This window comes from Podarcis bocagei (genome assembly GCF_964188305.1).
Source record: "Podarcis bocagei genome assembly, chromosome: 11".
In the NCBI taxonomy this organism is placed as follows: domain Eukaryota; kingdom Metazoa; phylum Chordata; class Lepidosauria; order Squamata; family Lacertidae; genus Podarcis; species Podarcis bocagei.
The window spans coordinates 30321325-30344502 of NC_138136.1; the positions used below are offsets into that span (position 1 = coordinate 30321325).

Below are 23178 nucleotides of genomic sequence, written 5' to 3' on the forward strand. Positions count from 1 at the left end.
AAATTCCTCAGTTCCCCATGGGAAAGCTGTGAATTTCATTGTCTTTAAAAGAAATGGAGAAAAAAGTATCACTATCACTATGCAGCCCAGCACTGTATATTACCCCTTGGATGTGTGGCTGGGTTTGGACTGCTTTGATGTGGTGTTGGGTGTAGCATCTCTTGAGCTTATCATCCTCCTGGATTAGAATGGGGAAACAATGGAATGTGCTTTCAATAGGGTATTTATTAGAATAGGGTCATCCCCATTCATATTCTGCTGCAAGTAGTCACACAAATACGATTTTTTCTATATGACTATGGCTGGATCACAGTTGATGTGGGCAGCAAAAAGACAAGAGCAGTATAGCAGGATCCATACAACTGGATAGACTGCTTCACCTAGCGAAGAACTATATCTTAGGTGACCTAGGCGACTGTTATACAGGCCTTTAAAAAAAGACTCTAAGCCACTAGCTCAACTTTTTCTGACCCAGGGTCCCCCTTTAACCCAAGCATAAATTTAGGGGCTAATAAAAAACCATATATTTGTATGGTGGTGGTAGTGGTACTCTTGCAACCCATCTTAGATCAGGCTGTAACCTATAGCAGTTCCTGACGCACCCACTGAAGATCAGTGCTCCAAGCAATCAGTTTCGCATGTGAATTCAAATGAAGTGACCCGAGGGAATGGAAAACTGCAGGAAAAGAAAGTTCCAGATGTGCCACTTCTGAAATTTTTTTTGGGGGGTGGGGCAAAGTAGAATACCAAACACAGCCAAGTGTAGAAGAGTTCTAAACATAAAAGGGGAATTTATAGACCTAACTAGATAGATTTATTAAAATTCTCTGTCACTTTTTAGATAAAACTTGCAAGGCAGCATGCAGTAAAATTTCTAAACGACCTACACTTGAACTCTCTACACATCACAAAGACTGGTTGGTGTACCACAGCTAAATCATTTTTGTGGTGATAATTTGAACTGAGGCATCTGAAAAATTATTGTCAAATAGTGAAAATAATAATCAGCATAGTATTATGTACCAAAAATACTACCTTGGACTTTGCTATAGCTCAAGGATCTGTGCCTTATTTCTGCAATTTAACTATGCTAAACCTGTTTCTTTTGTGAAAAAGTGAATAGTGCAGTCATGAAATCGAAGGTCTGTTGAAATATCACAATGAGGACCTGCTTGTTTTATTAAAGACACTGATTTATTTTCTGTGTATGGGACTTGCAGTAGCTTTAAGGAAAAAAGTATGTTAAAGCACTTCATATGTGCTGTTGGTGTATGTATTTCTCTTTTCAAAAACAATGTGGCAGAAATGAGTACTTTGTAATCATGTGTGGTGAATCTATGGTTTGGCAAGGATAGAAAAAGATAATCTTAATGTTCCAGAAAATGGATTATTGGATTATTGTTTTGCTGTGCATTCTAGTGGTTCCTATTGACAAATCTAGCTCAATACTAAAGTTGTCCAAGCCTCCTTTATTTCAGGGGGAACTTGTAAATTTTAAGAATTCTGCAAAAAAAAGAGAAAAATATTTAGAATATGGTCACCAGATTTCTAAATACAATCCATGGTTGAACAGGGAAATTGGCTCTTAATCTGTGTATTGTATTATGAAACCACGTGAAATGTTTTTACCCCTGGATTGGTTATTCAAAGGAACACTGCCACAAATGTTCTTTACATAATTAAGCCGTTTATAAAAGTTTTGGAATTTATAAGATGGCAAGAATATATTTTCTTTTTGAATTCTTAATTCCAGAAAAATAAAAATAAAGAAATATATTTTTAATCCTGTTTAGTGATCAATTGATGTACCCTATGGATATTCCCCACTAATCCAAAAAACCGCTTTAGCTACAGCAAAGGATTTTGGCATGCCCATTTCTGTGTTCTACTGTGAAAAGCAGACTCCAACACATCAGAGGTGTCAAGAGGGGATTCTTCTGCAACATGTTTCTTGTGCAGCAGATCTCCTAGTCCAAATTTTATTTCATTAATGATTTAAGGTGTTTATATATACAGTACTGCTTTTCAGGCACACCCAATCAAGCAGTTTACATAAGATTACAACACTAAGCATTGATATTTTTTTTAAAGCTACAATGGAAAAGACAACAACGACAACAACTGTATTTTGGAGAAGTCCCTGGGGTGACATTTGGAAAAGGGAGAGGCCACTACTGGAAACTGGATGGTAGGATATATGGAATTAATTGTGCTTCTTTAAAAAAAAAAAACCTTTTAAGCAGGGATATAAGAAGTACTATTACTATTATTTTATTTACTACCATAATGTTTCTTGGAAGCACTGCAAGACTGTCATTGTTGGTGAACTTTTATCAGACAGCAATAAATCAGTTCTTGGCATTTGAGTTTTGGTTGTCCTGTAACTGAACTGGAAGTTCAGTAAGCATTTTTATATTATTATTCAGGTGGCCTTACCAAGTACTGTTTATCCAAAACTCTTGTGATGATGCAAGGGGGCAACCCTTTATTAGAAAGCAAGCTAACCTGCAACTGTATTTTATCACACACTACTACACCAGATCCTGTTTTCAGTAAACAGTTTTTATTATTTAAAGGCTAGATTTTTAAACTTCAGTGCACACATTTCTCTTCCTTCCCCACAACATAGTTTCATAAGCAATGCAAAGTGATATGGTACTCTGCACAGGCTAGCTCAGTGTTATGTTGTCAGGCACATAACATTTCTGCAAATTAGTTCAGGATAACAAAGCATGGTCTATATAGGACACATCTGAGTGCTTTAGCATGCCGCCAACACAATCTACCATTCCATCAATTGGAAGTGAATATACAGCCTGCTTCAAATATTGAGTCAACATACTCCCATACTGCAGCAAAATGAGAGTTAATCATCATTGTTAATCCTCTGAAATTATATTATTTCATAACTAGAGGTAACTCAAGAGCGTGTTCAGGCTTTCCAACTGTATTTCCCAGCTACTCAAAACAATTTCAGTAAGTTGCTTCATCCATGTCATCATCACTGCCTGCTCCATAGTCATCTCCATCTTCAAAATAGGAAGCAATATAGTCGTTCTCCTAGAGGAAATCATATTAGATACTGTAAATTGCTACGTGCAAGAAGTACAGTCGCAGATACTTCCTTGTGTTTATATCAAACCTTATGTAACTGGTGGAAATCAATGTTACACATGCAGCAAATAAATATAGATCCCAGTGAAATGTGCTGGTAGTTGAAGGCAAGGTAATTATAAATATAAATGCTTGTGTTAACAACATACCTAATTTAAATGTTTTTCAGTCACTTTTGACACCCATGCCCTCCATTCCTAAATGAATTTTCCTTGGTAGCCAATTGATTTCAATGTAATGTACTTTCAATTAAGTGTGGTTAAGACTATGGCCATAAAGCATTTTCAGAAGTGACACAAAAAGCAATCCCCCCCCCAATCCTTCTGTTGACAATACAATATACAGTAGAAAGTGGAAGAAAGCTGCTTTATAAAGTAAACAAGATACAGATTGATATGGTTCTTTCATTTGGTTCTGCAATGAAAATACATATTATTGTTAACTGTAACATAAAGTGCGAGGAATGGAAACATCTTATGGAAACACCATACTACTTACGATGGGGAATCTGCAGCCCTTCAGATGTTACTGTACTCCAATACCCATCAGCCCCAAGCAGCATGGACAATGGCCAAGAAATGATGGGAGCTGTGGTTCAGCAGCATTCAAAGAGCCACAGGTACACCAAGTTTATTGTACTTGCCCCAATCATGTATAATGTCAAGAAAATTATTGCCACCATCTTGCTCTCTACATAATTTTATTTGTTAAGAAAACCAATACCTCTTCGTGCTCTTCTTCCTCATACTCCTCTGGTTCTCCCTCCTCCTCCTCTTCCTCTTTATCTTTTTCCTCCTCATCTGACTTTTCTTCGTCTCCTTTCTTTTCTAGCTCCTGGGAAAGGTTAGCAAGATGTCTGTGACATCATCTGAACTTCCAGTTAATTTTTTTATTATTATTCTTGCTGGTCAAGTAACGAACGGATAGGTGAACTAAGCAAAGAACTCAAGGAGTTCAAAAGGATTTTAGAAATAGCATGATTATGACATAATTCTTGGACATAACTGTAATTTAATTTCATCTCATCACATGCTACTTATTTTCCAAATGGGGAGTGAATAATCCTTAACAGATTTCTGGTATCCCTTTCCAAAGTCCCTTACTCAAGGATCAGAAAAAAAATATGAATTACGAGGAAGTGGATCCAGTGGAAAATCCAGAAACCTTTCAATTTAGATAAGAGAAAGTGGCTTAGTCAAACGTAGGGTAGACCCACAGGAATCAATAGTGCTTAAAATACTGTAGCCATGATTTCAATTGGCTGGCTTCAACACAATGGTTTGTGTTCAAATCTTTTAAAAAAATATTTTTAAATATTTGAACATGCCAGTTGGTTGTTGTTTTTTATTTGCCATCCTGTCACATAGCATAAAATTGCTCAAGGCAACCATCAGTTAAGGCAAACAAGAACTCCTTGCAGTTATGTAAAGGTGCCCTAAATTATGCATAAGTTTGTCATTCCCCCCAGCCCAATGAGTTTTATAGAGCCTAATCTACTTTTTACATCACTGTTCACAGTGGAGACATACTAGCAATAGTGACTACTGCTGAATAATAAAACCTAAGAAGGTAAAGCAGAGTAAACTCTACCTCTATCTTTTTCAAAACATCCACATTAGTTTTTGGTGTTGCAGTTTTTGCTTTCTTCGGTTTTCCACCTGCTGAAGAAAAATCCTCTTACCTTAATACTCTTCAAACGCAGTTATAACAAACTTTACTCATTATGGAAGTGAAAAAGCTCCCTGTTTGCAAAGAATGAATCAGGAAGAATTTACTATACCAAGAACCAAGTTCTCCTGTGGAAATCCCAGGAGTAACTTCATTTGTGTTAGAATTGGGAAGGTGTTAATGACACACACACACACACACACACACAGAGAGAGAGAGAGAGAGAGAGAGAGAGAGAGAGAGAAACAGTGTAACTTACCTGACAGTGGCAACTTTTGTCAAATGCTTGTAAATTTCAGGATTACCAGATCAATCCCTTGCAAAACCAAATGCCTAAGTTATTTTAAGGTTTCGGTTGTGTGTGTTTTAAAGTATTCTCTTCTCTTTTCTATGATCCAACAACCAATCACCCCTTTCTCATTACAATTATAGCACAAAATAAGGCATAGTGAACAATATTGTTGGTCAACAGCCCAAGAAAATATTTTTACTCCTAAAAGGCATGTTACTTAATATTACTTAATATGCATGTTACCTTTTTCAGTCTTCTTCTTTGGTTTCAGCTCTCTTGGGAGTCTTCTCCAGTCTTCACAAAAGATACATTCAAGTTTTAGTTATTTTTAATAGTTTATGCTCCTTCACGTTAAAGGTATTTCTATGACCAAAGACATTTTATTCAGAACAGTAGCAAGACTTTCCCATCCTGGCGCTTGCCAGTGGAGATCATGGGACTGTAGTCCAGCAATTCAGGGGCGTAGCATGGAGGGAATGGCCCCGGGCACATTTTTCTGGGGGATCCTGCTCATGCCATCATGCCAGCCCTGTGCCACTTTGCGAGGCTGGGATCTGATTTGAATGATTTGCTGGGTGAATCATTTCAGATCAGATCCTAGCATCGTAAAGCAGTTCGAGGGTGGCAGGGTGGTGTGAGACAAACATAACAGCCATGCACCCTTCGATCCCAGCCTTGCAAAGTGAGGCCCAAGATGGCCACTGGTGTCCCAGTTCCAGCTATCAAGCTTCTGTTTGAATGTGGATAGTATCATTACTTGAGAATTGGCAATGCTGAGAAAAGGGAATGGCAGAAGTTTGATATGTGGGCTATTTACTGAGAAATATGGCCCTCAGTATTTTGTACACAGCTCAAGATGCACATTTTGACTGAGAAGACCCAAAATGACTCAGGGGAGTCAACATATACTAGACCAGGGAGGAGGAAACTTGTGCCTCTCTGACTGGTGCTTAACAAAAACTTCCTTTATCCATGACCACTGCTCATGCTGATTGAGTCCCACAAGTTCACTAGCCCTGTTCTAGACAAACTTGGCCTCACCACAATTATAGGCCCTCCATCTTTCAAATAAGTGTGACAAAGGAATGTACTGTACTCCTGAGGGACCACTGGGAATCAGTCCTTTCTCTGGAAAGATGTGAAAATATGGGAATGAGTCTATCAGCTCTGAATGAGTGTTTGTGGTTGGTTGAAGTGGAAAAGAATTCTAGGTGTAAATGCACTTTTTAAAAAATACCACCCAGCTCTGGGTGAGAGGTATTTATTTAGGTTTACATTTTTTTACTAGCTGAATAGCACAGAGGAACCTAAAACAAACAATGAACCAACCATGAAATGAGTTCGACATCTAAATACTGGAAAACAATGGAAAATTCTATGCCAAAATTAACTGGAATTTACGTTTCCTTACCTGGGGTCCATTCTAGGTCCTTTTCATTCATCTGCAAGTATTTTTTGCTGTATCTTTCAACAGGTACAAAACCTGAAGACAAAAACCTAGAGTTGTGAAATATACATACTATAAATTCAGACAAAGCCAATGCAGAACCACAATCTTTATTTAGTTAAAATGCAGAAAGGACTATTTTCAGGGAAAAAATTCCTCTTCTGGTTTGCTCACGATAACATATTTGTGCATTTATTTTGTAAGAAAAACCTTGGGTGTTTTATGGGGATAACCACCTTCGTTTGAAGGATTTGGATCACATCACAAACAGAACTAGAAGACGGGTTAGAACATGTCCAGATTGGAGGGGTACCTTAACACTGTTCTCCAAGAAATTACTGATTACACCCTTGGTTACACAGGATTAATTCTATTACAGCAAAATTTGCATGTGCAATACTTTCCAGAATAAAACGATATGGCAAACTAACCTTCACTTTCATTCTTTTTGGTCATAAAATAAGGCGTCCGTTTCATTGCCCCTCTGAGCTCTTGTTTTAAAGCCAAAAGGTAATCCTCATCCTCTCCCGTTTTCAGTGGTGTTGGTTTGTAATCTGTTGTCTGTGAAAAGCACACATATTGGGTTGTATTTAATGGTAGCTTTGTACTAGTGGAAAGCACTTTTGCTTGTGTAAGGTGAGACACACACTTCCTCATCCAGTCCCTGCTACATTCTACAGCCATTGCACCATATCCTGTCTTGTTCCAGAGGGGCTCCCAACTGTGAGAAAGCAACTTTTTTGTGGGGGGAGTGGTAGGGGGCTGCAATGCATCAGAGAGATTGGCAAGAATCAGTTGCCCCTCCTTGTGCAAGTGTAAGTGCCTTCCAACGTCATTAATCCAATTGCAAAATAGAGTTTTATACTGTTCTCTCTCTCTCTCTCAGAAGAACTCACACAACCTTTTTTTATTTCATAGGAATCTTCATAAAATGCTTCTCTAGCAATGACAGGAGTACTGGAGGGTACAGCACACAAAGGGCTGTGACATCTTTAATTACTGTCAAAGAACAGCAGCTAAAAACCCTGGGCACTTTTTATACCAGTAGCCCAAGTGCACGCTGGTTTGGTAATCTAAGAGAAATAATTCAGCCAACACACACACACAAATACGCCAGCACCTGGAGAGCCACTACCAGTCAATGTGGACAGTACTGAACCAGATGGACTAATGGCCTGACTCAGTATAAAACAGCTTCCTGTGTTCTTGTCTAGCATCACCTTCACTAAGTTTAAGCCTAAAGGCCTGGCCTATTGTTTTCCAATATTAGTCTACCAGCAGTAGGATTAACTACGGACTTGGCATTTTCTTGCTCTTTTTATGTGGCATGCAAGTGCAACACTTCACCCCAACGGCAACTTGTGGTTCGAAATTCTGGCTGCTTGCTAGATACTTACAGGATATAGCGGAGAAGGCCCAAATACTGCTTCAGGTAGCGCTTCACCTTTAACAAAGCCAATTGCTGCAATGTCAAAGGTCAAGGCAGCACGCCCTCTTCCTCGGCCTGACCTGGCCATATCAAATTCCTGAAAAGAACACCTTGCATTTAATATTTATTCTTGTTCTGCAGAGTGTACACCGAAAATATGAACTGTCTTTTTAAAAACAAATAGCCACCACAAGAAGTAACTTGAAGAAACGCACAATCCACTTTTGCTACTAATTATCATGCCAGTCGTATTAATAAAAAAGCACAAACCAAGTGCAGAACCTGCAGTCGGTGGCGTTAATTAGGTCTCGCTGTATTTGCCATTTGGCAAAGCCACACCCAACTGCCATATGACATCAGCAGAGCTGTCTTAAGCATATGTGGTGCCGAGGTGCAAAGATTTGCCAGGCACCCCCCAGGTTGCCCAGTCCCAGGCGTGTAGGAAGGCGGAGCCAGCCAGCCACTTCAGCGTCTCGCTGGCTCGGTCGGCCCCAAACTCGCGGTGCAGAGCTACCCGCAGCAATAGAGCCCACCGCGGCGCTCCAACCAATGGGCGGGCTTTCCCCCAGAGTCAACTCTCAGGCCCTGGACTTTCGGCCTAGCACCCCTGAAAGCCCGGCGCCCGGGTGCTCCGCACCCCTAGCGCCTATGGGTAAGACGGCCCTGGACATCAGGTAAAGGACACGTAACAATGTGGCCCAGCCAAAAGAAGGTTTGCTGGCACTGCTTATCAGCTAGAACCCTTGGTACCCCAAGGAATCTTGGCAGGAACAGCAGTTTTCTTCCCCCGCCCAGTCACTTTCAGGAATGCAGCCCCTTCCTCCAGTGAAAGCCAATGCCTCCCATTTCCATTGATGCACATGGAGCAGAAGCATCCAGCAAAATGGCTAATGGGGAAGCACGAAAGCAGGTTTCCTGCAAATGACCCTCAAGGCAATAGGGTCCTTGCTGGGAAATGGGGCAGAGTTTTACCCCTCACCAGCACTTTTGAGGAGTGCAACTTTTTTCCAGGGTTGTGGCTGGTCTTCCTGCTGTGTGCAAAAAGACAGATAAAGAGGCAACGATTGGACAGTGTCATGTGCATGCCCAGTAAGAAGCGAGTGAATGAAGCAGGGCTAAATGCCTAATGGGGAAGCACTCCATGCCCCATTGAACCAAATTGATTTTGCTTTAAATAAACATGCATGGAATCAAGGTATCTATACACATGTACTCAGAAATAAAAATCCCACTATCCAGCAGTTCTTCATATCTCCAGATGAGGTGTCACAGATAAAAAAGGAGACTCTTGATGCTCCTTTCACTCTCTCCACCTTATACACCGATGAAACCTTACCTCTGCCTGTTGTATACTAAACTGATCACAAAGCCATCCTTAAGAATGCTTCATCTCACAATGCGCCTAGTCATGGAATATCTGCAATTCAGTACAGCAACATTTGCTGGTGGTGGTGGGTTAGAGAAACCACACACTGGCTTTACAGGACCAGTCACTGGAGCAGCCTTCCTCAACCATAGGTTCTCCATAGGTTTCGGACTACAACTCGCCTCAATCCCAGCTAGGGCCAAGATGCAGTTGCCCCTTTCCCTTTCTTCTACAATCATAGAGTTGGAAAGGTTTCCTCAGAGTCATCTAGTCCAACCCCCAGAAGGCAGGAATCTCTTGCCCAGCAGCTGGAACCCAAGACCCTGAGATTATGAGTCTCACGCTCAACCGATTGAGCTACCTCACGAAACATTTTTTTTTTATCATAAGGGTGTCAGTGCATTAGGAGGAACAGATAAAAGAAAAAATAATAGGGACAGCTGGAGCAGATGGGATTGGGACTCACTTCCCCAGGGTGCGCGCTTGGAACTGCACGAGATAGCCCCAAACGAAGCTGCCGCGAGCAAACGACCCTCCTTCGACTCTCACGAAATATTTAAAAGAGGGAAGCATCGGGAGAGCCGTGCCTCTTATTCAGCAGCACGTCAAGCACCATCATCGCACTGCATCTTCAAAGCCCAATTGCAGCCGCCTTCTCGCAGCCTCACGCCTCTCCGCTCCAGCCTCGCCAGGCCGCTCCTCCTGCAGCCTCGCCTCGCCCAGCCCGCCATCCCCGGCCCGCCTGCTCGTGTGCCCGGCGCCGCGCTACCGCAGTGGGCAGGGACGGGGCGGAGACCTCTAGCTCGCTGGCTCGCTCGCCCGAGCACGTCCCGCTCAGGCGCCTCCGTCCCCGCCTCCTCCCCGGGCTCCGCCCAGCTCCGCGCTCGGCTACTAAGGCGCTGCAGGCGGCCCGGCAGGTCGGGGCTGCGGCGGCGATGTCGGCGCTGGAGTGGTTCGCGCACAAGTCCCTGGGCGGAGGCATCTACTGGATCCAGGAGCGCTTCTACGAGTCGGGCAACCGGGCCAACATCTGGCTGGTGCGCGGCTCGCAGCGGGACGTGGTGATCGACACCGGCCTGGGGCTGCGCAGCCTCCCCGACTACCTGCGCTTGGCCGGGCTGCTGGGCGACGAGGGCGACGAGAAGGCGCTGCTCTCTCCCGAGGGCGCCGCCGGGCGGCCCAGGCCGTTGCTGGCCGTGGCCACCCATGTGCACTTCGACCACGCCGGCGGGCTGCACCAGTTCGACGAGGTGGCCGTGCACAGCGCCGAGGCCCGTGCGCTGCGCCGCGGCGACAACTACGAGACCGTCACTTGGCTCTCGGACAGCGAGGTCGTGCGCCAGCCCAGCCCGGGCTGGAGCGCCCGCCAGTTCCGTGTGCGGCCCGTGCAGCCTACGCTCGTCTTGCAGGAGGGTGAGTAAAGGAGCACGACGGGCGGCGATCGGCTGCCCAACGCCCGCCCGGGGCAAAGCCAGGCTCCGGGGCCTCTTTGGAAGGACGGAGCTGGGCCCTACGACGTCGGGGTGGAGAAAGAACGAAAAGAAAGAAAGAGCACCTCTGACCATGCACAGAGGGACTTTCTCTCACACCTCCAGGGAACCGTCTGGGACTTGCGGGACTGCAGGCGGGCAGGTTGGAATTGCAGCAGCCTGACTCGGGCCTCGCTTCGGGTGTGCCAGCAGAATGGCACGGATTCCCCTCAACTTAGTTAGAAAGTTTCCCATTATTTGCAACGAAGGCAGTTGGAGTGGCAAATGTCTATGTGGTATGAATTGCCCCAAGTGCCTCCACCTCTCGTGTATAGTTAGCAAATGTGCTTGTGTATGTCACGAATATTAACATTGTCCGTTGCGTTCTATATGTTGCTCATGTTACTATAGGTGCTTCATAAATACTCAGGGCTGGCGGTGGATGTGTGTTTGGGGTCTGTTGCGGAAAATGACAGGCGGGGGCGTCGGCTCCAGTATACAAGAGAATGTGTAAAGGGAAGGGGTTTTTTGAATGCCCTGGTCCTATGTATACAGAGAGAGCAGAATCAAGGGCTGTTCCTTCTTTGGCTTCACCTCTCGGGATGTGTAAAAGGGCGGTTCTGAGCTTCGAGAACTGAGATTTCTGGGATAAACTAAAGGTAGGCAAGTGCATAGCTTCTCTCGATGGGCTTTGAGATGCTTAGGAAAGAAAACGTGTAGCAGGGGCATGGAACTGCTGTTAGGGTGGAGAAAGGAGTTGGAAAGGGAGTGTTTTTTTGTTTTACATGGATTTTGTATCTGTAGACACTTTTTCAAAAGCTTGATAAAATAGAAGCAAAAGCCTGTAGCCTACCCTTTCCCTTTTTATAGGGAGGGAAAGAGAGAGAACCAAGGATCCTATAATCCTGCTCTTCATTTTGTGCCCCCCTCGCTCTGTGTGTGTAATGTGGGGTGTGGTATCTTCTCCTTTAAGGTTTGAGCATCCATAATATGCAGGAGTTGGGGGCATCTGGCAAAATCCACGCATGTTGATATATTTTAAAGGGCACACCAGCATGAATATGCACTGTGTCTGTGAATGAGAGAGTATGGGTGGAGACATTTCTAGTAGCTCCTGAAAAATACGTAGGAGGTGAAGTCTTAGGGATTTGTAGATGTTTTTGCTATCCATAATGAGTTTTGAAAAAACAAATCCCCAGTAGCAGATGCAAGCTTAGCCAGCAGATATATGTAGCAATAAGAATCTGCACTGGAGGTTATCAATTCGGGGATGGGTGGGGTGGAACTAAGCCACAGCCTTAGTTTATTTCATGCTTTCTGGTATACATCAGTCTATGTACAATTCTATTTTTATATAAAATATTACATTATATATACATATTGACCTAAATTAATTAGTAAAGAGAACAGATAAACAGAACTCTACAATTCTATGATTCCTTTTAAGCACTACCCCAAAGTAACATCCTCTGACAATAATCTAATAGTCCTGTGCATCTTTACTCAGAAGTAAGTCCTACAGTACTTAGTAGGGCTTGTTTACTAATAAGCATGCTGAGGATTGCAGCCCAAGTCATTGTGATATACAATTTCATATCTTAACTACAGTTCAATTATGTTCTTGTCTCTAGCTGTCCAATTCATTAGGTTGGTTTCCCCTCTCAAATGTACATGTTATATAACAGGGATGGGGAAGCCTTGTGACACAAGGCAAATCAGATCTCCTTTCCATCTGTGTCTTTTCAGACCCCGCCCCTATCACACCTATTATTTTAGACTGGCTTGGGATAGGAAAATCTCAGGACCAGCAGCTGAATGTGGCTCTTCAGGACATATCAAATCCTTTGACCTGGCTGGACCACATCCCTGAAGTGTCATAATGCTGTTTGCTTGGAGGGATGGAGGATGCAGAGATGTTTGAAGGGGCTGTAGAAAACTCTGCTTTTTGAACAGCTGGAGTACAGCCTACTGTGCAAAGCTGTCTACGGTTGTAACCATTGTTTTTTCTCAAAATTTATCTTCTGTGCCATGAAAATAAATAAAAACAGGAAAAAATGTCCCCCCTGTTGCTCTGTCTCCAGCCCCAACTACCAATGTTGTCCATGGGGGAGTGTGGCGATTGGCTTGAAAAAACGGTTTCCCATCCAGACTCTTTGCTTGTTTTTAAAGCCAAATCTGAAGCAAAAGGACAGAGTTTTGGCTTGAGTGCAGGCACCAAAACTAAGGGTTGAGGGCCCCTCTGCCCCTCCCCTCCCCTGTTAAACAAGCATTGGGTGAAGACAGCACAAGAACAAAGAGGGCTTCCAGTCTCCTCACAAATTTTATATAGAAATTTATGAAGCTGCCTTGCTGCAGTTTGGGCTGTTGGGCCACCTAGCTCAGTATTATCACAGTTGCTGTGTTTGCACATCATACTAAGCCATGGTTTGTTCAGCAAACCACAAGTTGTTTCACAGATAAGCAACCCCCCCCCCCAGTTTCCCCACATACCAAATTATGGTTTGTTTGTTGCCAGAAAACAATGGTTTGTCTGCTGAGTTGGACTTTCAGATAAGCCATACTTAGGCTAAATAAACCATAGTAAGGGCAGGGAACTAATGGTCCACAGGCCAAATTTGGCCCACCCTGCCTCCCTATTTGGCCAGTGAGGCTGTTATTGCCATACCACACCCAACTGCCCCACACCTGACATCATATGTGACATCAGGTGTGGGGCATGTAGAGACATGGCTTGTCTTCCCCATAACTATTATGGTGACAACCCCCCCCCACCCTTGTAGGCCAAGTTTGACAACTAGGCAGGGTGACCCACCTATCAATCAGCTGATATTATGACATCTGATGATTGATAGGTGGGTGATACTGACCACCTATCATAATTGGCCCACGGGCTGGAGCGAATATAAAGATCTGAAATCACTGGTTTTAGATGGGTCTTTCCCAGCCCTTCCTGGAGATGCCAGCAATTGAACATGAGGTCTTTTGCATGCAAAGGATGTGCTGCACTATTGCCCTACAGCCATTTTCCCCAAAGGTGAGGCTGGGATGCCAGGAATAAATAAGGTATCTCTGTCTGCCTTAAGTTATATTTAATAATGTATTTGCAGTGTTCAAATGTACATATTACCGTGTCCATGCTTAGTAAGTTCTCAGTCACAGTATATCTACATGTGGGCATCTAGGTGTATACAGTGTCACATTAACAGTTCTGCTAACCATTCTTGCCAATTAAATATAAAATGCAAAGTGTTTGGGAGAACATTAAAGGAAGCTATTGGTTATCGGTTGTAACATTTCATTATTGAATCCTGATTTGTCTTCAGGGTCCTTAAGAAGGGGTGACTAAAAGAAACAAATATATTATTTTCTGACCTAGCTAGATGAAATTGGATTCTGAGTATACTGTTCTCTCATGGGGAGGTGACGTTTCGGAGGTGATAAGCCTGCCAGTTTGCCTCTTTGCTTACAGGAAAAACACAGCTAAGGTCCAAGAAGACCATTTGATTAAGATGTCAGAGTGAGATATGAGATCATAATCCCATGCACTCACATCTCCAGATGGAGCACACAGTTTCTGTTAGTGTCAGATCCCGGAAAACTTCTCTGAAATATATTCCCTGGGATCACAAGTTCAGTATGCAATCATAAGATCACATTACTTAAAGTAAACGTTACTGAAATAGTGAACGCTGTTATTGTTGCTAGCTCTCACACAGAAAGGCTTACTACGGTGAAAACTCACAGTGGCCTGTTTTACACATACGAACCCAGATTTATAAACCCATGTATTATAAAGTTAGAAACAGGCATGTTTTTTCCTTGCTGTTCCTATAATCAGCCCCTGCAGGCATCAGCCCAGAGATCCGGGTTAGTTTTAGAACAGAGTTCCCTGATGTATTTGAAACAGGAAACTTTGGCTTAATGTTGGCTGACTAACCAGGATGTTAAACCAGAACCAGGTCAGGTCCCAGCTTAATATCCTGGTTAACTGATATTATCCCAAACTCCCCCATTTTGGACACAGTGGGGAAATCTGGAATACAACAAAGATCTCTGGACTAAATAAATCTGGTATGTAAGGAAGGGAAGAGCAAGGAATAAGTGCATGGTTCCAGATCACAGTGCCTGTAGGTTTGCAGCCTTTGCTTAGACAAAAAGATGTCTTCTTCTGAGATGACTTGAAAACAAATAGCTACTGGAAATATTATGAAATTAATTTCAAGCAACTAAAAGTATTACTGCATCAGAAGTTAAAGTGTTTGTTTATATATTTAAAAAGTACATTGTTACTATGAGATTTCCTGTCAGCAATTTTGATTGCCTGGATTTGCAAAATTAAACAGATTTGAAATCTAATGGGATTTATGAAATGTAGCAACCCAGATTTATGCACTTTATCCCTTAACTCCTTATCCTCTGGTTCATCCCATATCAATTACCATCGATACTGTGAAAAGAGAAGAATATAAATAATTCTAATGTGTTTATTGCCAAGAAAATCCAGCCAGTGATACCAGCCAGTAAAAATTCACTATAGTGATAGACATTTCAGAATAATCTAAAAAGTTTTTTTATTTGATTACTGGCAAAAACAAGTGTTGCCATATGGCCTGGTTATTTGGGATTTGCCCAGATTCTGGGCATGCCATCCAGTGTTTGGGGCATTAAGTTGGTGCAGCGGATTCCCAGCATTTTCCCCGATCTGTAGATAAGACAAAAGTTCAGGCACTATTCTGCTGAATTGCTTGATGAGAACTCATTTGAACCTTCTGTTGCTCTAGCCAGAGGCAAGTTTCAGCTTTTCCACTTTGTCTCCCTTCCATGTATGACCAAGAAGAAAAATGCACGTACGTATACATGTCCACCCACCCCATTGGAATAATGACAGCTGGGAATGGAAGTCTCTCCCAGTGTCAGTATTCTGATATTTGTTTGTTGGTTGTACAGTGGTACCTCAGGTTACATAAGCTTTAGGTTACATACGCTTCAGGTTACAGACTCCGCTGTCCCTGAAGATGCTTTTAAGAAAATGAAATGCGAGTTTGGCCCTTTGTTGTTATGACTAAAGGCCACTGGCGGACCTGCCTTAAACCCACCTAAGCTTATGGCCATTGCAGCATCATGTGAATTCTTTTAAGAGGTGATTGCACACTGTCTCCCAGTAAACATACTTAAATAATAACAACGTCTATTATTTTGACAAAATTAGCAGCTGTATTTGCTCTTTTTACACACTTATAAAGCTCTGCTATCATCTCCCCCCTTTCTGTGACAAAAATGTCATTCACCACCCCACCCTGCGATTCTTTCAAATGCCCCTTTTGTACCTCCAGCTCAGCAGGGTCCTTTCTGAGATGCAACATTTTTTATATGGGCAATCCTGTTATGAGATGATACTGCTAGTTGTTTCATTTTCCAGTCTCATTCCTAAAGCTGAATTTGACATTTTTACTGCTGCAATACACTGAGCTGACATTTTCAGTGACATTTCTTTCATGAACACAAGACCACTTTGTGGGTGTTTGCAGCCAATTCAGGTTCTATCTGCATAAATATGAAGGTTAGATTAAAAAAACACCCCCAAAATGTATCACTTTGAACTTACTTGCACTGAATTTCACCTATTAATTAGCATGCATAATGCACATTAGTGCATTCAGATGAGAAACTCAGATGATATGGTAAAATAATTTCATGCCAAAAAATCATTTGAGAACTTTGCTGTGAATGTGTCTGTGTTCATGTGCAAAATTTATTAGAAAGGGGATATTTTTATTTATTGTATTTCATTTTAAAATCACCCTTCATCCCATAGCATCCTAAAGCAATTTACAAGAATTTCTACATTAAAAACAATTTAAAAATTCACACTACAAATTTGAACCCATAATTAAAATACCATTGAAAATATTTTACAGCGGGCAATCGACATAACCGCTAAGCTTAATGGGTAAGTTTCTTCCAAAGGCCTGGGGGAAGAGGTACAGTTTTAACTGGCACTAGAAAGTTAGGTAACATCAGTCCCAACCATGTCTTTGGGGGGAGGGGATTCCATAGAGGGAGCACCACCACAGAGAAGGCACCGTCTTGTGTCACCATTCCAGGGGCCTTACTTAGCGGTGGGACATCCAGCAGCACCTTCCCTGCAGCTCATAGTAGTAGTAGTAAATTTTATTTATACCCCGCCCTCCCCAGCCAAGACCGGGCTCAGGGCGGCTAACAACCAATATAAAAACAAGTTGATTGAAATACAACTTAAAAAACAAGATTAAAATAAAACATTAAAACATTAAAATGCTAAAGCATCAGTATATGGGCAGACTAGCATAGGGTGCATAGCTTGGCTGATATAGGGAGTGGTGCTGGACCAATAGGCAAGGTGTTCATGCATGCATTGTTTGACTCCCTATTAACACTTCTAACGCTGAGGTTTGTCAGAGAGCTCAACCTTTGTAATGGAAGTAAATTTGGTGTTATGTTTCTTGCGATCATGCTTCAAAGTCCAATTCCTCCCCCCCACATTATTTTGTTCTTTGTTTGTAGGGGATGTGATCCACCTTGGTGATAGACAGCTCACTGTCATGCATATGCCTGGCCATTCAAGAGGAAGCATTTGCTTACATGACAGAGAACGGAAGATATTGTTCAGTGGGGATGTTGTATATGACGGATCAATGATTGACTGGCTTCCCTACAGCAGGATCAATGACTACGTTACATCCTGCCAGCGACTGATAGACTTAGTGAATAGAGGTCTTGTAGAGAAAGTCCTTCCGGGGCATTTTAACACATTTGGTGCTGAACAGCTCTATCGCTTGGCTTCCAACTACATTTCTAACGCTGGTGTGTGCCACAAAGTTTCTACATGTGCAGTCAGATCGATTGCAAGCCTAGCACTCCGGGCCACAAATTCCAGAACAACTTCATAGTATAACTTGTTTAATAATAATATTATTATTGTAAAACCCGATGGCATATGTACCGTATTTTTCGCCCTATAGGACGCACTTTTCCCCCTCCAAAAATGAAGGGGAAATCTGTGTGCATCCTATGGGGCAAATACAGGCTTTCGCTGAAGCTTGGAGAGCGAGAGGGGTTGGTGCGCACCGACCCCTCTCGCTCTCCAGGCTTCAGGAAGCTATCAGCAAGCCTGGGGAGCCTGCGGGAGTTCCCGCAGGGCTCCCTAGGCTGCGGATAGCAGCCTGCTGCACGGAACGTGGGGCGCAGTGAAGCAGAGCGCCCCGCGCTTCGGGCAGACATCGGCCAGCCCCACAAGCTCGGGGGACAGTGGGGAGGCGCAGCGCCGCCATCCTGCTGTTCCCCGACCTGGTTTGGTTTCCCCGACCTGGTTTTTTTTTTGGGGGGGGGGAATAAAGGAAAAAATTTATTCCTTTATTTCCCCCCCAAAAAAACTAGGTGCGTCCTATGGGACGAAAAATACAGTAAGTTTATTTAAATGAAAAGCTGGCTGATAAGCCATAAAGATTTTTATTTTTATCTACTTAATTTCTACTTTAAAAAAATACCAATATAAACTAGTAGCTGTGCCAAAGCTACTCATTTTCCTTCTATTTTTTCAAGGCAGGTTTGCACATATGTTGAGTACAGTTTGACAGATGTTCTAAATTCGTTTTGTATTTTGAAACATATATATGCTAAATGAAAAGTTTTGCACCCGTGTCAAACTTTATTGATGACATCTTGAGTTAGGGATATGTGTTGAAAGTAGATTTTAAATGGTTTAAAATTATTATAAGCTGTAGTGGGGGTAGGTTGGTCTTATAACATTCCACTGTCTCATTACATGCACTAAGATAAAAGTACCAATAATTTCATTTTTATTGTATGGGGTGAATTTAACCTGAAGTTATTACCAAATGTTAATATAAAGCACTGCACCCTAAGTTGTTACTCTTCTTGAATTAAGTGTGTTGCATTTGACTATTGTTTCTAAAATGAAATGTAAGTGAATATTTCAAGTGTATTGCTTGCTCTTTAAATGTGACTAATAGTGTATGTAAGAGTACGTAACTGTTAAAAGATTCTGTCAGATAATTTTAAATATAATGCACACACCCGTTATCATCCTTGGTTTCTTCTGCATAGCAGCTGTAGAAGCACTTGTGTGTTGCAAATCGTTTTGTGGATTGTAGAGAATAAATTGGGTCTCAGGAGAGAGTAAATTGAATTTTTGGGGGAGATAGCTGCCAAAAAGCTACAGCTCTAGAGTCATATGTGGTTCTTTTTACATTACAGGTGTAGTTAGGACTTCAAGTAGTAGCTTTGCAACCTATAAATGTCATTCTTCTTCTTTTGTTTCTTTTTTCCATTTTCCGTAATGTTTACTTTCAAGCAACTTGACAAAAATTCCTTGTCTGTTGTTTGTACTTTTCCAGTATAAAAATCCTGTGCAGCCCTCTGGGGTGTTACCAATTTATTGTGCGAAGACAGGTTTTTATCTTGTAACTATGACACTGAAATGAAATCGATAGTTTGAGATATATTAGGAAGGATATTAACAGTGGCCCTCGTCTTGTGAGAACAGTGAACAGCTTCGGGTTGTGGCTATCACACAAAATTAATTTTTTATCCTTTTGCGACTTTATTGCATATTTCCCATACATCAAAGAGTACTGCACATACAGAGCTTGACCCCAGTGTAATCAGCACTTTAGCCCTCAAGGGTGGATAGGTGGATGTAGTTAATTCTTTAAATGTTAACAGTGCCTATTTCCTGTTGTAGACGAAAGCACAACAGTAAACAGGAAGATCAGACTTGCTGGTGAATGACCACTTAGAAATGAGGTTAGCAATTTCTTTTAGCCCTTATCTTGTTTGAAGCTTTCACCAAACTAATGGAGAAATATATAATGTTTCAGACCGCTTCACTTTGGCTATTGGCTTTGGAAATACCATTTATTAACAGCCAAAGCCACTAACTTGATACCTTTTAATGCTAGGGAGAAAAGGCACCCATGAACTTGCAACTTTACAAGATATTAATCTAAAAATTAGCAAATACAAAACTCATCAGGTTGAAGACTAGTGCAGATATAATGGAGAGGCCCTCTTGACTGTGGTCAAGCGATCAGGAATGGGTTGCCGGATCATTCACTCCTACTTGCAGTGGTGCCAACTCCCGTCCCCACAAAACTTTTGCTGTGGGTGCCTGGCCACCACCCACTGCCAGGCGCCACCTTACCTTTGGTGCTCCAGTGCTGCGGGGTCGTGACATCATGTCACACCTCGACATCACGGTGTTGTGGTGTGCGTGCTGGGCATCCACAGTCTGGGGCCCAAGTTGATGCCGCTGCCTACCCATTTCCTTCTCAAGTGAATGCCCTCCTGTTTTAACTGCTGCTAAGCATTGTGTCAACACCAATATTTAAGCACAGTTAAGGCTAACCTGGTTCCTACTTCAATTTGCAGCCAACTTGAGACTGGTACCTTGTTCATTTTGTAGAAATGTGCACCTTTTGGAATCAACTGCTACAAAATCATTCTGTTCTACGGGAATACTGCTGAGGTGCTAGTGATTTTGAGGCATTAATGGTGATGTTTTTCCCAGAGTTAAAGCAAACTGCCTAAAGCCTCTATTCCTTCTTTCCTACCTTACCCACCTTCTCAGTGTCTTGAAAGTTCTTTTCCAAACGCCTTACTGTGAGTGGCACATACTAGACAGCTCACTGTGGGAAGAATTTAGCTAAGGAATACTGTTCTTGCCAAAGGTTAGACTACTCTTAAGAACTGATCTGAGTTTCTGCTCTTGGAACAGTTCTGTTGGTACATTTTTGTTCTATAAGATGGGACATTTCTGTTCTATTTCACAAAGCCAGATTATCTTCTGAAGTCTTAAGTAGTTCTCTGGAAATGTAGTCAAATAGGAATCAGGCTGTGAAACACTCCCCAAGCATGTGTTTACTCAAAAGCAAGTTCCACTCAGTTCATTGAGTCTTTATTCTTCGTAAGCCTGAGTCAGAGCTTTAACTTAGAACAGGGGTGGCTAACCTGTGGCCCTCCATATATTGCTGAACTACAACTTCCATCATCCCTAATTATTGGCCAAGCTGAATGAGGCTGCTGGGAGCTGGAGTTTAATGTCATCTGGGGGACCACAGGCTAGTCTTCGCTGACTTAGAAGTAAGTCGCACTTGGCTTTGGTTAGTAAAGTACAACCTTAGAGTGAAAATATATAATCTTATCTTTTGTCTTAATTATTTTTATATTCTAAGACCTTGTGTATTTCTGAATGAATTTATTGAAAGACCTTTATCATTAATTATTGTAATGCCTTTAAAAACAACAAAATATATGTGTTCACTTTCAATATTACAGAGTATGATACATTTACTATTGCTTTATTTGTAAACATTCTCTTGACATCCCCTCTGGATTCAGTATTTACAAAGGCTTAAAATGCAATTCTGTTCAACAATGTTCTTGGAGTTAAGGCAATGATATGTTGTTGATTCAACTGTTTTTACTGAAGCAAGTCATGGATTGTGCTGTAAAATGCAATTTAAAAGCATTTTAAAAAGTTGTAATGCATTGTTCTGTCTACTGATGAAACTTTACTAATGTGCCACCGTTTTCAAGGGGAAATTGTATATTATTTTATCATAGATATTGATAATAAAAGAATTATGACACAAAACAGCTCTCCAGTGATCATTTCTATTTCATCTTTAACCCAACCAAAGGAGAAAGTTACATATGTGTTGCTTTTGAGAGATGGAATGGATGATGCCAAATGGTAGTGGTGTGATAGCCAGGTGATAACAGCTGCCATCACTCTGAAATAGGTTTTTTTGTGTGGGGGGTGGGGTGGGCTTTTGAAAGTTGAAAGGCTTCCTTGCGGAAATGCCCAAATCCTTTTGTGAAAATGAGAACATTGACCATAATTTCTTGGGGTTATTTTGGAGCATAAAACCATTACATCCTACATCTTGCTCTAATGCCGCAGAAAATGCTTTCATTGTGTTTATTATAGCTGATTCAGCTAACTGAACATAAGAAATCACCCACGCTAACTAGGCACTATGCTATTTACACTACTTATGAACGCATCTCCTTTTGCATCTGGATTCCTTCCAGTTATCTTCTGTTGTGCTTTTTCTGTGTTCTTTGTAGATAACTGTTTAAATAAGCCTGAGGTTGCTCACCCATGTAAGAGCATAATGCAAAAGGAATAAAAATGTTTGTGCCTAGAGTAAATTGTAGAAGAGAGGTTCAGAAATAAATGCTAAGTGAAAAACACAAGCTCAATACGTTCACACTTCTCATAAAAAGAGATAAAGGGAGAGGTGAAAGGTGTTTTCAGAGTTTAGGAAGTTACAAGTTGCTTGAGTTTTGCAGTAGTTTACAAGACAATACAGACATATTATGTATGTACAATGCAGGTGGTGCTGTGGTCTAAACCACAGAGCCTAGGGCTTGCTGATCCCCACAACGGGGTGAGCTCCCGTTGCTGCTCCTGCCAACCTAACAGTTCGAAAGCACATCAAAGTGCAAGTAGATAAATAGGTAATGCTCCGGCGGGAAGGTAAACAGCATTTCAATGCGCTGCTCTGGTTCGCCAGAAGCAGCTTAGTCATGCTGGCCACATGACCCAGAAGCTGTCTGCGGACAAATGCGGGTTCCTGGGCCTATAAAGCAAGATGAGCGCCGTAATCCCAGAGTTGTCTGCAACTGGACTTAACAGTCAGGGATCCCTTTACCTTTACCTTACAGCTTATGTCTGAAAATGTAATGGGCTGGAGCTAGTTAGAATTTTTGTTTTTACTTTCACACAGAAACCAAATAATCTCTTGGAGAAAAAAATGTGAGTAAATAGAACAAAGTTTTATTCAGATATTAAGATTCTCTTGTCCTTTCAAATATATACTGAACAATTACTTTTTTAAAAGAGATGCCATCTGCTGGTTTAGTTCTATATATACAAATATGATATGACTCAGTTCAAAATACGATTCTTCCGTGAATAGCCTTCAGATATTGTAACAGATGAGCTTAACTTTTTTTAAAAAACCTACATTGAGGCAAGAAATGAAAATAATACAAGCTGCAATTTCAAACAGTGTGTAAGCTCAGAATTAAGTTCTGAGAAAAGAGATGCTGAGGAGGAAGGATTGCATTAGACTGTAAAAAGTAATCTCCCCCCCCCCCTCTGGTAGGTGCCTTAAGGCTCTGAGAGAAGGAGTTGCCAGTTCTGACCTGGGAGTTCTACTCTTAGAGTACCTCAGATGTCATCTAGTCGAACCCCTGCCAGTGTAGTAATTGCACTGCTGCAGCAACTCTGCTTAAAAATCTCTATCAGAGAGTCTATCACCTTCCAAGGGAGCCTGTTCTAATTCCTGTCAGCTCAAACCACCAGGAAGCTCTTCCTAGTGTTCA

The 23178-nt window shown here is 42.0% G+C and overlaps 2 protein-coding genes and 1 long non-coding RNA gene across 7 annotated transcripts in view; 2 read left to right on the forward strand and 1 right to left on the reverse strand.

The window, feature by feature from the left end:
* Nucleotides 1-21439, forward strand: part of LOC308597000 — a 272467-nt gene extending 251028 nt beyond the window's left edge. For both annotated transcript variants that reach the window (XR_014012779.1, XR_014012780.1), the window contains exon 2: nt 18202-21439. This is a non-coding gene — a long non-coding RNA (uncharacterized lncRNA). The remainder of the gene's footprint in view (nt 1-18201) is intronic.
* On the reverse strand, nt 2223-10119 carry POLR3G (RNA polymerase III subunit G). 3 transcript variants are annotated; one of them, XM_081212442.1, is made up of 8 exons: nt 9783-10119; nt 7919-8047; nt 6953-7082; nt 6486-6557; nt 5318-5368; nt 4705-4775; nt 3838-3948; nt 2223-3060 (listed from the first exon to the last, which is right to left on the reverse strand). In XM_081212442.1, exons 2-8 carry the CDS (start codon nt 8036-8038, stop codon nt 2974-2976), a joined length of 642 nt encoding a protein of 213 aa, XP_081068568.1. In that variant the 5' UTR covers nt 8039-8047; nt 9783-10119; the 3' UTR covers nt 2223-2973. The 3 variants fall into 3 exon arrangements, with proteins under 3 accessions (XP_081068568.1, XP_081068567.1, XP_081068566.1); XM_081212441.1 differs by having other exon boundaries at nt 4705-4772; nt 9866-9904; XM_081212440.1 differs by having other exon boundaries at nt 9866-9904.
* Nucleotides 10197-21439, forward strand: MBLAC2 (metallo-beta-lactamase domain containing 2). 2 transcript variants are annotated; one of them, XR_014012771.1, is made up of 3 exons: nt 10197-10729; nt 17329-17768; nt 18233-21439. XR_014012771.1 is itself a non-coding variant. In XM_081212437.1 (2 exons), the coding sequence occupies exons 1-2, from the start codon at nt 10252-10254 to the stop codon at nt 17712-17714; spliced, it is 864 nt and encodes a 287-aa protein (XP_081068563.1). In that variant the 5' UTR covers nt 10197-10251; the 3' UTR covers nt 17715-21439. The 2 variants fall into 2 exon arrangements, 1 of the variants encoding a protein (XP_081068563.1); XM_081212437.1 differs by having other exon boundaries at nt 17329-21439.
* Nucleotides 21440-23178: the final 1739 nt, after the last annotated feature.

Excerpts from the sequence above, each read along its gene's own strand:
- MBLAC2 (XM_081212437.1), top strand. The coding sequence starts at position 10,252 with ATGTCGGCGCTGGAGTGGTTCGCGCACAAGTCCCTGGGCGGAGGCATC. Across the intron at positions 10,730-17,328 it reads TACGCTCGTCTTGCAGGAGG|GGGATGTGATCCACCTTGGT; the intron begins GTGAGTAAAGGA and ends CTTTGTTTGTAG.
- POLR3G (XM_081212440.1), bottom strand. The coding sequence starts at position 9,889 with ATGCTTCCCTCTTTTAAATATTTC. Across the intron at positions 6,558-6,952 it reads CAAAAAGAATGAAAGTGAAG|GTTTTGTACCTGTTGAAAGA; the intron begins GTTAGTTTGCCA and ends TTTTGTCTTCAG. Across the intron at positions 5,369-6,485 it reads GGACCTAGAATGGACCCCAG|ACTGGAGAAGACTCCCAAGA; the intron begins GTAAGGAAACGT and ends TCTTTTGTGAAG.